At 43.5% G+C, this 13,884-nt stretch overlaps 3 protein-coding genes across 3 annotated transcripts; 2 read left to right on the top strand and 1 right to left on the bottom strand.

Annotated features, from left to right (window-relative positions):
- Window positions 1–365: 365 nt before the first annotated feature.
- LOC147897195 (uncharacterized) lies at window positions 366–949 on the bottom strand. The gene is made up of 3 exons (XM_087381954.1): window positions 872–949; window positions 583–775; window positions 366–484 (listed from the first exon to the last, which is right to left on the bottom strand). Exons 1-3 carry the CDS (start codon window positions 923–925, stop codon window positions 366–368), a joined length of 366 nt encoding a protein of 121 aa, XP_087238080.1. The 5' UTR covers window positions 926–949.
- Window positions 950–3,007: 2,058 nt separating this feature from the next.
- Window positions 3,008–6,365, top strand: LOC147897194 (uncharacterized). Its single transcript, XM_087382046.1, has 6 exons — window positions 3,008–3,102; window positions 3,234–3,849; window positions 3,967–4,084; window positions 4,222–4,583; window positions 4,844–4,948; window positions 5,047–6,365. The coding sequence occupies exons 2-6, from the start codon at window positions 3,518–3,520 to the stop codon at window positions 5,519–5,521; spliced, it is 1,392 nt and encodes a 463-aa protein (XP_087238172.1). The 5' UTR covers window positions 3,008–3,102; window positions 3,234–3,517; the 3' UTR covers window positions 5,522–6,365.
- A 5,230-nt stretch (window positions 6,366–11,595) lies between these two features.
- Window positions 11,596–12,348, top strand: LOC147897193 (chaperone protein dnaJ 20, chloroplastic-like). Its single transcript, XM_087381451.1, has 2 exons — window positions 11,596–12,017; window positions 12,209–12,348. Exons 1-2 carry the CDS (start codon window positions 11,649–11,651, stop codon window positions 12,335–12,337), a joined length of 498 nt encoding a protein of 165 aa, XP_087237577.1. The 5' UTR covers window positions 11,596–11,648; the 3' UTR covers window positions 12,338–12,348.
- The last annotated feature ends 1,536 nt before the right edge of the window (window positions 12,349–13,884 follow it).

Genomic DNA, 13,884 nt, shown 5'->3' with positions numbered 1-13,884 from the left:
AAGGTGTGCCAACCCCAGTAAGCGTACTGCCCAAGGCACATAAAAAATTGAATAATTACTCAAATTTGTGGTGGGCCTCCAGTGCTGACACCTCAGTTGCAAGGGAAAAGAGAGCATCTACAAAGCTTATTGAAAAACAGAATAGATATTTGCCACACGATTCAAGTGCGAATCTCCAACAAGCTCACCTCAGAGACTCAGCAAATGGTTATGCAGTTCTTCTAGCTGAAAACTTTGGAAATGTATCTCAAACTTCTCATCATTTGGTTGGACTTAGTACAGCTTTGGCAGGAAAATTGTAGATGCGCACCGAACATAAAAAAATGTTGAGTACAAAGAGAATAGGGCCCTGCTGGGAAAGAAGCTCAGGGATCAAATTTCAAAGATACCACTTGGGAGTGACGGTTGTGCTTAGTGAATTTTACAAAGATGATGCTAAAACAAGGAGGAGCCCACCAAGGGTGCTCCCCTTGTAAGCATGCTACTGCAAAAGATGCAAGGTACAAAAAGCCTTTTAAGTTTGCAATGCGAAGGAAACATGCGTGTGAAAAAGGACACAACAATTTACGACTTCGGATAAACCTTTCACCCGATGTAGGTCCTTGCAAAGAGTGATGCAATCCCCCCATTTCATATGGCATCGCCTTATGAAATGCAAAATCTCTTTGGTTGCAAAAGAAGACAACTTGTCCAAGTACTCCCCATTTATGTGGTTCTGCTTGAAAATGTATTTGTACCCACGAATATCAATATCTTCCAGCCATACACCCACATCCTGAAACTCACAGGCAGGAGAACAATCCAAAGTTCAAAAAGGAAAGCAATAAGACGATCCGACATTGCAAGAGAGAAACATTCTGAGTAGATTTACCTCTGCCGTCCAAATGAAGAAGTCGAGAAATTCAGGGGGGTTGGGTTGTTTCATTGCGACAGCTTTTCGATAGGTCTGCGACTGCCTCTGCATGCTCCAATTGAGCGCACGTAGCGGCAGGTTGTCTGGTATAATGCAAGCTATAAATCGCTATAGCTGCACCATTTCTCGGCACGGATTAAGCTTGGTCCGAGCTATCATGAATTAATCTAAGTAAAGGACGATGATCTGTGTCGGTTCCCTGTTAGTCAAAGGCCGAGGCTTCCAACCTTCTTGTTGATCAGCTCACGGCAACGTTATTAGGCTACATTTCCCGGCAGGGAAGTGGCTCGGAACTGGGCAAGTGGTCGAGAAATGCAAGCCACCATGTTCCGGGCCATTTATCGACCACGAACATTTCCTGTGCGTCAAGGCTCTGAGGGAGGCCATGATGACCGGCCACGCTCGTGACGGTTGAACGGTCTGTTTTGGCGATTGAGCTGTCTTTTTGGAGTTTGGAATGGAGGCAGTTGTGGGCTCAATGGCGCTCAGTGGTTTGTTGTGTTTTATTTTTATTGTGTGTGACGTGTGTTTGATTGGTGGTATCGACCAATGGTTGTTCTATTTTGTGCATGCTGTTGGTGGTAGAGTGCTCATTTGCATGAAGGGTCGTCACTCTTGATGCTTCGTGGTTTGGAGGTTTCGCCTCTTGAAGTCTTTGCGCTTTGCTTCTGCTTGGTGTCGTGAGCTTGGGAGGCTTGTTGTCTTGGGCTCTGCGCTTTGCTCGTTGTCTTGAGCTTGGGAGGCTTGCTGTCTTGGGCTCTCCGCACTTTGCTTCGGCTCGCTGTCTTTTTAGAGCTGTTTCTAGTGGTAGTTGACTGTAATGGGATCTGATGACACTTCGAGCTGTTTTTTGGGTTTGAGTCAAGGAGATGTTGATTGCGGTTCTTCTGGAGGTGATATGGCCTGTTGTCGAGGTGCTGGCGGCGATTTGGATAAGGAGGATGATCCTGATGGTGATGTTTGTCTATCTGCTTTGGATACTGTTGATTTTGCGAGATAACGACTTTCACGATTCAGGAGATATGTGTTGTCTCGTTTTGTGTGTTTGAGTTTTGTGTTTTGTTTGGTTTGCTTGTGTGTTTCGGTTTTGCAAGTACCGCAGGAGTTGGTGATCGTGATAGGGATGTTAGGTGTGGTGTAGGTTTTTTGCCTTTAGATTGTTGTCTTGAGAGGGAAGTCGAAGAGGGTGGGTTGAATCAAAGTTCTGACAAAGATAATTGGGCCCGTCGTAGGTTTGATGACTTGCGTTCCATGGAGGGTCTTGATGTGTTTGTTGCCATCGAGGATTTGGATTTGAAGGTCTTTAAGGAGATGTTAAGTAGGTTTATCCTGCAAGTCTGCAAAAAGAAAGGAGACCATGGTTTCTATCCGCGTACTCTACAGGTGGTAGCGCTTTTCAAGAGTTTTAATCGTATTGTTAGGAGGCGTTAAGAGTGTCGGGTTGCTTCGAAAGGAACCTTTACAATTCCACTCGGGTCAACTACCACTTGAAACAACTTTGAAAAGATAGTGAAGTAGAAGCAAAGCATGGAGAGCCCAAGACAGGAAGCCTTCCAAGCTCAAGACAGGAAGCCTCCCACGCTCAAGACAACGAGCAGAAGCAAAGCGCCAAAGCCCAAGACAATAAACCTCTTAAGTTCGCGGAGATTTCGAGAAACAAAACCTCCAAACCACGAAGCCTCAAGAGTCACAACCCTTCATGCAAATGAGCACTCTAGCACCAACTGAATGCACGAAATAGACCCGTCACACACAATAAAAACACAGCAAACCTCCAAGCGCCACGTAGACCACAACCGACTCCATTTCAAACTCCAAAAAACTGGCTTGGTCGCCAAAAAGGCTGGTCCAACTGCCACCGTAAATTTGGCCGAGGAATGCGGCGTGGTTTTCGGGAGAGGCTTTGGAGAGCCTTGCCATGCTATCATGTAAATGCCATTCCGGGAAAGCCTTGGAGAGCTATATGGAGTTGCCATGAGCTGCAGTGCTGTATTTCCCCCACGCGGATTCTCACCTCTTTAACTCTGCAAGAATGCTTTTAGTCGCAGCAAAATGTCTTTCGCTTACCTCTACACATTGAGACGATCCATTCGTTGGCGATTGCGAGTTGATTTGCCAAGGGGTTTCCTTATCAACCCATCGCTTCACTCGAACTCGTCTTTCCCGGAACTCGGATGGAATTGGGGCAGGTACAAAGGATTGAGTGTCTTGGCATCTTCTCTGGTAGAACCTACTGTCGGCAGCATCACATTTTGTACTCCGCTGCACGCTTCCTTTCGCAGAACTTATTGCAATGTGGGTTTTTTTCCGAGCTTAGCAGATGGTAGGATCGATCGACACGCATCGGTGAGTGACATTGCAGATGGGCGAGAGAACAGTATTGATGACTTATTGACAGCGAAATCGGAGCACCGGGAAGCAGTCCCTAAAAGGAGGATTGGTTCGTCATCTTCTTCTGTATCCAAGGACTACTATACATGTCGTTCACAAGGAGCTTTTGGAGCTTCTCAAAATTGTTTAGATGACGAAGGCGCCAGTAGCAGTATCAGGCAACCGACTTTAGGAAGCTTACGTGTCAGAGAAGATGGTGTTGAGCTCCTGGCGATGCCGACAAAGAGTGACGGAGGTCATGGAACTACCAGCCGTCGTGAGGGGTTGGGGGTTAACAAATTTATCAAGAATTCTCCAAACACGCAGGTTCCCAATAACGGTGACCGGGTTGCGTCGCAATTTGTGATGGGGCGAGTTGTACCTGAGAAGCCTCGATGGGATCACCCTTGGCCTGAATGGGTTGAATTTTTGGAGTATTTGTATGCAGCTAAATTTTTTGAAAGTGCGGAGAAATGGGCCGAGGAGGGTGGACTCAACTTGGAGAGTCATGCATCCATAAAACATGCAACTATTGGATTTGGCCGTGAACGCAATGACATTTTTAGGTATCAGTTCTACTCGTCTGCAGCTGTCGAACGTTTGCATCTAATACCTCCCTTCTGTTTCTCCTAGTTAATTTGGTGCAACTGGAAGTTACACGTTGCCTTTCTCTCGAATTTTAGGTCTCTTTCACGGAAGGCTCTAAGGGTGCTTGCGAATTTTGGTTGTCCAGACTTAGAGACGAAATCGTCCAACTCTAGCAAGCGCCTGCGAGCACATTTTTTAATTCCAGAAGGAGAGGTATTTAAGTGAACTTTTATAGAACAAAATAGCAATCTGAGGCTTGTACTAGTGTATGTTGTGCATGGACATATTAGCTAGATTGAGTTGTCAATGTGAGATAAGGTCCTGAGGATATCTTTGATGCTGTATATCAGGTTTGCCAGAATTGCAAATTGAAAATGAACTGCCCAAGGGCATTTCTTTTACCGTCTGTGAAAATTGCCCCAGGGACACTTGACGTGGTTCGTATTATTTTGAGCTTTGCTGGAAATGCTTGGCCTAATGCAGAGTCATTCACTACTTACCCCAAGGGGGTGGAATTGTCAGTTCGTGTATTATTGAAAGAGATTCTTGTCTTCAGTGCAATGCCTGGGGATCTGGCTTCTCCTAAAGATCTTCTCAGTAGGCCACAGATAAAAAAACCCCCTGGCTATTCAAGCCCAACAAGTCAGCTGACAAAAACAAAGAAATTTGCATTTACACCTCCTGAAAAGCCAGGTGACTGGGCCTGCCCAAAGTAAGTGACTTTTTTCAATCCTGCGGACAACTGTGACTTCAATGCCTGGTAGTTATCTTTAATGTCCTTGAAAAGCAGTTGTTGTGGGAATTATAAGGGAGTTGAGAAGGTGCTGCCTTTTCCAGAGTGTGTATATGCATGTTCTGCTTCTGAGTGACATGGAATGTGTGAGCGTTTTGTACACGAATTCAGATGTACATGTGATGCATGAAGTTTTGTCCTCCAGGACTTACAAATGGTTTTTCTTTTCTGGGGTGCAGTTGCAATTTTGTGAATTTTAATCGTAACAAAAGGTGTCTGGACTGTGATGTTTCGCGCCCACGGCAAGAATATCCTGTTCTTCTTGGTGATTGGGAGTGTCCCAAGTAAGGCAGACTGCTTCAATATTCTAATTGGTTTGTCTAGAAGTAACTCTTTTTAAAGAATTTTTATTTTCTTACAACGCTCTATGTTGTCTCTGCAGGTGCAGGTATGTGAATTTCAACAGAAATAGGGTCTGTCGTGAGTGTCAGACTGAACGTCCCACCAAAGTCCAATGGACCGGTGGTGAGCGCCTCCCTGAAAACTACACAGAAAATAGTAAAGTTAAAACAAGCAGCAAAGCACCACCTTCCAGATGCCAGAGAGAAACAAACGTTGAGTCAGATACAGAACCCTTACATATTGAGCCCTCTGAGATGTCTCAAAGTGACGAGGAAGATGTTGATGCTTTCTGGAGGTCTGTTAAAAAAGTGAATCCAAAAAAGGGGGAATCTAAGGAGAAGGGATTTCACAATGATAGGTCCACAAAAATTAGGGATCCCCAAAAAGTGGGATCTGCAGAGAAGTTGCTCCACAGAGGGATAGCAGCTAGGAAGTGCACCAGTCATAAGCAGGGCAGTGAAAGATTTTGTGCAGTGCCACACCAATCCAAGGGCCAAGAAGATTTTGAAGCCTAATATGAAAAAAGAGAGGTAACTGTTGAGGCAGGATGCTGAAAATGATTATAAAGCATCAGTGGAGAATGCTGATTATTCTCTTGATTTGCAAGTGCAAGATTCAAAAGTGAGTTTGGTTTCAATGATGAAGACAATGAAGCACTTTCAAAGTATTGAGGTCTGAAAGAGGCAGGGTCGCAAAAGGATCATTTAGATGGACTCCTGATGAAAAAGAAGGCAAACGATGCAGAAGGGCAAAGTCTAAAGTCAGTCAACTGTATCAAGCAAGAAAATTCAAGGTGCTAAGGCTTGCAACAGGCAGGGTCACAAAACCTGCATTCGATTGGAGTGATAGTGATAATTATGTGTCTGATGGTTGGAACAAAAGGCATGCTAAAGCTACAACTCTGACAAAAGGGCAGTTGAAGAACAAGCTAAGGTGATGGAAGTTCCTGCCATCTTCAGACATGTGGATCTGGAGGCAAAGGGAGGAAGAGCAACATATGACCAAGAGGGAAGCAGACAGAATCTGTGACTTGATAAAATCTGTAGACACATTTGAAGAACTCTTGCAAAAACTTCCAAAGTTCAGCTCTGCTCTCCATCCGAGTATGTAAAGTGCTTGTTCTTCATGGCATAGGGCTGAACTGCCTTGTTTTGTTGCACAGATTCTAGTGGGAAGTCGATACAAGGAAATCAGATGTAACCCTTCAGGTATATAAGTTGGGGAAAATATACCAACCTGACATTCATTATACCAATTTGTAATTGCAGTGTGCACACAGGCCGGAATTTCCCCCAGTAGAGCAATTTTGGTTGGACACTTCACATTTGTTTGAAGTTTGAACTGGAACAGCTACGAATTTTTTACTGCACTTTCAAACATTCTTACGAAGGGCATGTCAGGAAATCCTTTTTATCACTTTTCTATGGCTGCTCTGAAGTTTGTGTGGATGATAAATGTGTGCATATTGTGTCTGTGTGTGTGTGTGTGAGAGAGAGAGAGAGAGAGAGAGAGAGAGAGAGAGAGAGAGGCACACTCTTGGATTTCTGAAGCAAGGGTTGCAAAGAAGTCTTTCCCCTACTACCAACAGCTCACTCGAATTTCGTTGGCCTGGATAACGGGGATTTTTATATCCTTTTGGACTAAATACTTGGCAGTGATGTAGAGCTCTCATCACAACAGTTCAGGCTTTGGGCTGGATTGGAACAATGTGAAGAGTGCCACTCTGCTCAGATGCCATCTGAGCTGTTCAAAAGTTAATTACATTCATAGTTACTTCAAAAGCGGAGTAACTACTACTCTATCGAAAATCTCAGTATAAGCCATATATACGTCATGATCAATCAAGCAATCATAAAACGATTGCCGCAGAGATCTTTTGAGAAAAAACTAAAGATGGAAAAGTAGGATCACCAAAGACTCTATGATTTATGTCCATCCATAGAGTCCAAAGTGCCCAGTAGCGCACCCAAACAAAAAATAAATCAAAACCCTATCTAGCGGGATGAAAACCAAATAACCAGAAGAACCTGCCAAAAGTAATAGTAGGAAATCTCGCTCGAAGCCCCTGACGAATGAGAGCGAGGAAATCACAAGTGTGTGGATAGTGCCAGAAAATGTGAGACACAGATTCAGCAGGATGTAGACATCTGTGGCAAACAACTGGGACAATATGTCTATGCGCGAGTGACTGCCCAGATGGAAAAATGCCAAGTAGGACTCGCCAGAGGAAAAGTTGTTGCCGAAGAGGGACTTTATAATGCCAAAGGAGACGCAGCCGCTTTCTCCACCACTTTGATGGGCAATCCATATGCCAAATAGAATTGGCTCTGTCAGGAACCCAGGACGGAGGTAACAACACTTTATATCGAGAAGGCACTGTGATATGTGACAGCTTCAAAGGACGGGTTGAAGAAGAGGAAGAATGAAGAGTCCAATCCTCAAGCCTATCCTGAAGATCCAAACGAGTTACCGGCAAGAAAGGTTGAAGCATTTCTGAAATTTTGTGCTATAAAGGATGATAATGAGCTCCCAAGCCATACTTGCTAGCAGCCGCGGAAAAAGATAAAAGAGTGCCATCATCTTGAAGTACATCTGCCACAGAAGCAATACCTTTGAAAGATATAAAATAAGAATGGCTGGGTTCGGAAAGTGAAATACTTTGGACCAATAAATATTCTCAGCCCTCAAGGAATTTCCCAACAAAGAATCCCTACCATTTCATTCCAAATGGGATAAGATATGCTTTCAATCAAGAAGCAAACGAGAGACAAAAGGACAGCCTCTGATCTTGCCTTGAATAGAGCCAAATAGAAAATCCCACTGTGTAGGCTGTCAATGCCCAATAGCAGAAGTATCAATATGCAACAAAAGAGAGCAGATCGTGTAAGCCCAAGGCTGATCCCCTTGCATAAACTGCAACATCCTTTTTCCCCTGTGAGTAATTATATGCATTTGAATATTGAGTATGTTCAAACCCCCGTGCATCTTTGGAGAACAGAGACGATGCATAGAGAGTAATCTGAGACTTTTCTTGCCATTTTTCGAATGCCAGAAACTCTCCATGATAGCAGACATAAAGGAAACCAAATCTGCCTTTGTAAACATGATGAGGGGCATATAGAATTGTATGTATGCTATCAAAATGAATTGCATTATTCGCCAACGAACATGTAATGGCCAAGTTGCAAGCTTCCAATATTCAACTTTTTTCCTCAGCTTTGTGAGCACCCAATCAGTTTGTTGAGAACGAGTGAGTCCCCAACCTAGAGGATAGCCAAGATGTCGAATCAATTGAGAAGGTGGAACAATTTCCCCAGGCCATAAAAGACTATGCCAGTCTTTAGCATGCAACGGCAATAGCTTGGATTTTTGAAAATTCACATGAAAACCAGCAGCTAAGCCATTTGTGGAAAGGGCTTGCATAATCAAAGAGAGATCGCTCTGAGTATTTTTCGGGGTAAAGAAAGAATCATCAGCATATGCTTGAGCGATCATGCTACGACTGCTAGGAATTTCCAATCCATGCAACATGACAGTGTCCAAAAGGTGGTCCAGACATTGAAGCATTGGATGAGTGGCTATGGCAAATAGTAAAGCACTGAGTGGAGAGCCTTACTGAACAGAACAACCAAGAGTCCAAGTTGTAGAAATATCTCTTGAAAGTATGCAGGCAGCTTTACTATCTTGATATAGCCAATTGATAACTTGCTGCATTTTTGTGCCAAATCCCAAGGCCTGCATTGTTTGTGAAATAAAGTCCCACTGAACAGTATCAAAAGCTTTGGCAATATCAACTTGCAATAGCAAAACATCCTGCTACATATATTTGGCATATTCTATTCCAACATAGGCATTAGCAATGTTGTCTGTGATATGCCTACGAGGAACAAAATCATATTGCGCAGGATGCAACCCATCATGCAAATAGCCTTTTATTCGATCAATAATCATTTTAGTAGTAAATTTGTATATGACTGGCATAAGCGTGATAGGTCTCCAATCAGCCAACGATTCACAGATTTGCTTTTTTGGAAGGAGTTTAACCTCTCTTCCATGTGTCTGATTTTGCCAAGCAGAATTCACCATATGCAGTAAAGTATGCTTCAAAAGAGGCCAATATTCTAAAAAAAACTCAACTGTAAGACCATCCCATCCTGGAGATTTCCATCTACCACTGGATTTGATTGCATGTGACAATTCCCTTTCAATAAAAGGTTCCTCCAATTCCAAAGCTTGAGTAGTGGAGATGATAGGATAAACATGTTGTAAAAGTAAATTTCTTGCAGACAAAACTTGCTGCGAGGGAGGTTTTGCATAACCAAACTGCTGAGAGAAATGTACACAGATATAAGCAAGCTGTGACCGTGATGTAGTCCATGAACCATCAGGCATAAGCACCCTACAAATGTTTGTTTTTAATCTCTTCTGATGCAAGCTTTTAAAAAATTGTTTGGAAGAACAACCTTTATTTGTGAAAGCTCTTTGTCTTGCTCTGGTTTCCCATTTAGCAAGTTTCCTATGATCATTGATTTGGAGACAATGTTTAGCCTGGCATAATATTGTTTGCTCATGCAAGGACAAAGGAAACACACACACACACACACACACACAAACCACCCCTATGCTTTTCCCTACATGTGTGTGTGTACGTGTGCGTGCGTGTGTGTGTGTGCATGTGTGCATGCATGTGTGTGTGTGTGTGTGTGTGTGTAGCCCAATGTTTAAAATCAATGCCTAATACTTATATAGTATGAAAAATAGAAGTTCTCTCTAAGTTAGCACAAATACTAACAATATAGGTGCTTTGCCATGACTTTGATATAATAGATAAACTCACCTTCACAAAGAAGGAAGAAAAGTTTTGGACGTGGAGAATTTTCCAAAAAAGTTTTTTGTATTAGCGAAGGTTACATAAGAGCAGGGAGGCTGGCAAGCCAAGGGATGTAGCCACTCCTGGGAGGGGATGAGGGAGCTGGGGGGAATTTTTCAAAATAATTTTTGTTATATTATAATGGGGAGAGAAGGTTACATAAGAACAGAGAGATTACAAGGGATGTAGCTATTCCTATGAGGGAGTTGGAGGTGGAGGAGGTCTATGTATCGGTATGTGGTAATCATTTCGTCGGTCATTCCTTGGTAGTCGAGATCCATGTACACACCATGCAAGTTGGGTACAAGGTGAGCTTCCAGTAGGAATGCCCAATCCACCTCGTTGTTTTAGACCTCACCATACTGCAAGAATAGTGCCTTTAAGTGCTTTGCATATTTCTCTTTTGTGGTGGCCATGTGGCAGAGAAAGAGGTGGAGGGAGATGGTGGTTTGTGGGGATAGCTTGAGGAGAGGAAGAGGTTCAGAAGAGGAAGGGGTTTGTGGGGGAGGAGGAAGAGATTGAGAGGAGTAAGAGGTTTCTTAGGATAGCTTGAGAGGAGAAAGAGACTTGTGGGGGTAGCTTGAGAAGAGGAAGAGGTTGAGAAGAGGAAGGGGTTTGTGGGGGATAGATTGGAAGGAGGAAGAGGTTGGTAGAGGCATTTATCAAAATATGTGGCCCATCTCAAAGAGCAAGGATGACCACAAACAATAGATCTAAACCAATATAATATTCTCACAAATCGTTCCTTTAAAAAAAGTGCTTAGTATTAACAAATTATCTCAATTTTAAGGTGGTTCTTCACTACTCTTTTTGTTGATTGACTACCGATACTTGACTCAGTCTCATTCATTACATCACTGCTTGTTAATTTATCTTTTAATTTAGTCTTCAAATAGGACGAGCCTTGAAGACCAACTACTCTCTCACCTAGTCGTTGCATGTCACATCAAGGCTTGCAAATCCATATCCATAGACTTTGGGTTAATACTAGCCCTTACATGTTAGAACTAGTTTGAGAATCCATATCCATGCATTTTTTATCAAGATTAACATGATTGCTCTTTGTTTAAAAATTTAAAAATTATTTAAAAAATTCTTATCATCAACATATTATTTAAAAATTTGCCTTGTTTTCAACATGGTAACCCACTAAAATATGGATTATTTTCAAATTTTACAAATTTGTACTACTTTTTAGATTGTTCCTTTATTGTTCAAAGATGGTGTGCCTATGTGACAGAGGAGTAGGGAATTGCTAAATCAGTGATTGACAGATAGGCTGGGAGCCGATTTCATTGATTTTTGATAAAAAAGTGGTGACTGCTGCCGATTGCCAGTATGGCAGTGCGGGTGTCGTAGTAGGTAATGTGGATGAGTTTAACGTGTGAGTGCTTGAGTTTATTAACATGGGTATGTGCCACACAGGATGTGGCCCACGCCTGCCAGTTTTGGTTCATTGGTCCGATGGTGACTAGTATTAATTATATATGAGGGGTAAATGTTTGGTAGGCCTATTATCAATACGGATCTCATGATTTGAGAGTGGTACGAGAAAGTGGAGAGGTCGATGTTGGATATGACCAAAAGAGGACCACAAGGCGATACAAGAAAGGTGTAAAGTTCCAATTTTATGAGAGACGGAGACAACCACCACCTTATCTAATAGCATTTGTCAGAAAGGAAGCAGTTCCGTGTGAATAAGAAGCACTGGAGAGTGTGCAGGAGTGCTTCCATAGCCATAGCCAAATAATAAGCAAAATTCACAAGGAGCTATGTTCCCCTATACTGCCCACCATGGCCTCCCCCTCAGCTTCCATGGCTTCTCACTCCCCAAGCCCCCCCCCAAAACCCCCTTCCTCTGTGCCTCCTCTTCTCGCTCCCCCAAACCCTCCCTCTACGACCTCCTTGAACTCCCCCCCGATGTTTCTCCCTCCGATATCAAGCTCGCTTACCGTCACATGGCCCGAAAATATCACCCCGATGTCTGCCGATCCGAAGAATCCACCCGCCGGTTTATCGAGATCCAGGAGGCTTACGAAACTCTTTCGGATCCCCGACGACGGGCTCTGTATGATCACGCCGTTGCCATGGGCTTGAACACCGCTGCCCCCGGAAGGATGCCCTGGAAGTCTGGCGATAAGGCAAGTGCCCGTCTCTTCGTCTTGTTGCACCTTGTATGCTTCGGATCGCCCAGAAAGCGCTTCTCTTAATAGAGCTTAAGGATGTATCATCGCACGGGCCGATTGAGTTTAGTGTGACGTACGGGTTTTTGAAAGAGCTGAATGTTTGCGCGCCTTCATGCTCATCGCCTTATACATCGCCTCCATTGCAGGATGCCGAACCTGCTGACTGGAGGTCTCGGTGGGAAAGTCAACTGTCTGGACTCAAGCGAAGAAGTGCCATGAGGACTCAAAAAGCTGACTCATGGGCTTCACGTGTGCGAAGGCAGAATGAACCTTGAAATATGACCGTTTTGATACCATTTTCACGGTGCCTGAACGCTATACGCAGTGCATGGTAGTTATTGAGGCGAATCGATCATTTCCTGAAGTACGCTAAGTGTTAGAAATGAGTACGGTTCGAGATCTCTTGTATATACTATACGCTTTTGAAGCATTCGGTTCGAGATCTGTTGTATATACTATATGCTCTTGAAGCATGCGGTTCGAGATCTCTTGATATATACTACAAGCCTTTGAAGCATTCGGATTGTGACGGCGCAGCTCGTTCAGAGACGGTTACATCGCAACATTCTCTTATATATTGGGCTTTTGCCATTTATGGAGCACGGTAGTGCTTCTGTACACTATCCATAAGCTCCAGATGTGTAAATAGGGCCAAGGGCTAAGGAGCGCCGTTGTGTCTTGGATTTAAAAGACAATAACATGAGGGCTCCGCTTTATGGTGCATTTGATGCCTAGTTCAAGCAGCTCAATTGCTCCGGTCTTACGCTATTTTGCACCAAACTGTGGTTTTTGAAGTATACAGGATGTGAATATTTCAGAGTGAGTGTATTATGGACTTTTGAGGATTGGACGACCTCAACCCAAACTTCTTGCGTGATCTTTGGCCTATCGCTCTAGCTCACATTACTTTTGTGGAGATGTGAAAGCAGCCCAGATTTAATCAAATGCTTTTCCTCATCCCCCCAAAGTGAACCCCACATCGCTTTGATCCTGTAAGATTGCTGTTGTCACACGAATTCTGTATTGCTTTTTGAAATACGTGAGATGTTGACCCCAACCTGTTTCTTTTTTTACTGCATAATAGTGGAGAGCCCCGGAGTTGCTGCCTGCAAATCAATTGTGGATTTTCTTATCTTGTGCTTGTGCCGTAGGTTGATGTGTGTTGTGAACACGAGGTAGAGAGAGTGCATTTTACTAGCATTTTTGCTCCGGAAGGAACGTTGATAACGGCAATGAATAAAAGTTTTCTCTTGAACACTGCCATGGAAAATGTTTTGGGCATATTGCAGAAATCTCATTAGAAGCCGTGTGCATTGTGTTCCCAACAGTGCTCAGATCATTTTTGGACAGCTTGAGTTAGTATGATGTGTCTGTGCTGGTTGATGCAATCATTGTAAAACCTAGGTGTGGATAATTTATGCGAAGGACCGTCAGCCTGTGAAGAACTAGAATATCTGAAGTCTTGATGCTCTCGAATTGTAGATCTGTTGCATGACAATGTTACCTATGACTTTTTGTTCTTTTGAACCTTTTCTGTTGGAAGAGAGAGAGAACTGGAGTCAAATATAGTCTAAATTCCATGGCACGTGCAGATATGATTGCACACATGCTCAAACCCTGGCCCTTGTATGTGCGCATGCATGCACACACATGCATGCACACAGGAATGAGAAGGTCCACCAAAGCCGGTGCTCATGCAATGACATGTATTACAGTTCCAACCCTTGTTCTTGAGTAAGAGCTAGGAAGGCTGAACAGATTCGTTTAAAATTGTGCACCGTTTTGTGGTGAACTGAATAGCAGAGGCCCAGGGGACTGTGTT

Source organism: Dipteris shenzhenensis, chromosome 11, assembly GCF_047967505.1.
Source record: "Dipteris shenzhenensis isolate YYH24624 ecotype China chromosome 11, Dip_SZ_1.0, whole genome shotgun sequence".
NCBI classification, from domain to species: Eukaryota; Viridiplantae; Streptophyta; class Polypodiopsida; order Gleicheniales; family Dipteridaceae; genus Dipteris; species Dipteris shenzhenensis.
The sequence above is the reverse complement of the archived record's forward strand: the minus strand, read 5'-3'. Positions and strand labels throughout refer to the sequence as shown.

What these genes read in the sequence shown, in the direction of transcription:
- LOC147897195 (XM_087381954.1), bottom strand. Translation starts at nt 925, where the DNA reads ATGAAACAACCCAACCCCCCTGAATTTCTCGACTTCTTCATTTGGACG. An exon ending in TCTTCATTTGGACGGCAGAG is followed by an intron (nt 776 to 871) that starts GTAAATCTACTC and finishes TGTGAGTTTCAG; the next exon opens with GATGTGGGTGTATGGCTGGA. An exon ending in GGACCTACATCGGGTGAAAG is followed by an intron (nt 485 to 582) that starts GTTTATCCGAAG and finishes CATCTTTTGCAG; the next exon opens with TAGCATGCTTACAAGGGGAG.
- LOC147897193 (XM_087381451.1), top strand. Translation starts at nt 11,649, where the DNA reads ATGTTCCCCTATACTGCCCACCATGGCCTCCCCCTCAGCTTCCATGGC. An exon ending in CCTGGAAGTCTGGCGATAAG is followed by an intron (nt 12,018 to 12,208) that starts GCAAGTGCCCGT and finishes CCTCCATTGCAG; the next exon opens with GATGCCGAACCTGCTGACTG.
- LOC147897194 (XM_087382046.1), top strand. Translation starts at nt 3,518, where the DNA reads ATGCCGACAAAGAGTGACGGAGGTCATGGAACTACCAGCCGTCGTGAG. An exon ending in GAACGCAATGACATTTTTAG is followed by an intron (nt 3,850 to 3,966) that starts GTATCAGTTCTA and finishes CTCGAATTTTAG; the next exon opens with GTCTCTTTCACGGAAGGCTC. An exon ending in GGTGACTGGGCCTGCCCAAA is followed by an intron (nt 4,584 to 4,843) that starts GTAAGTGACTTT and finishes TCTGGGGTGCAG; the next exon opens with TTGCAATTTTGTGAATTTTA.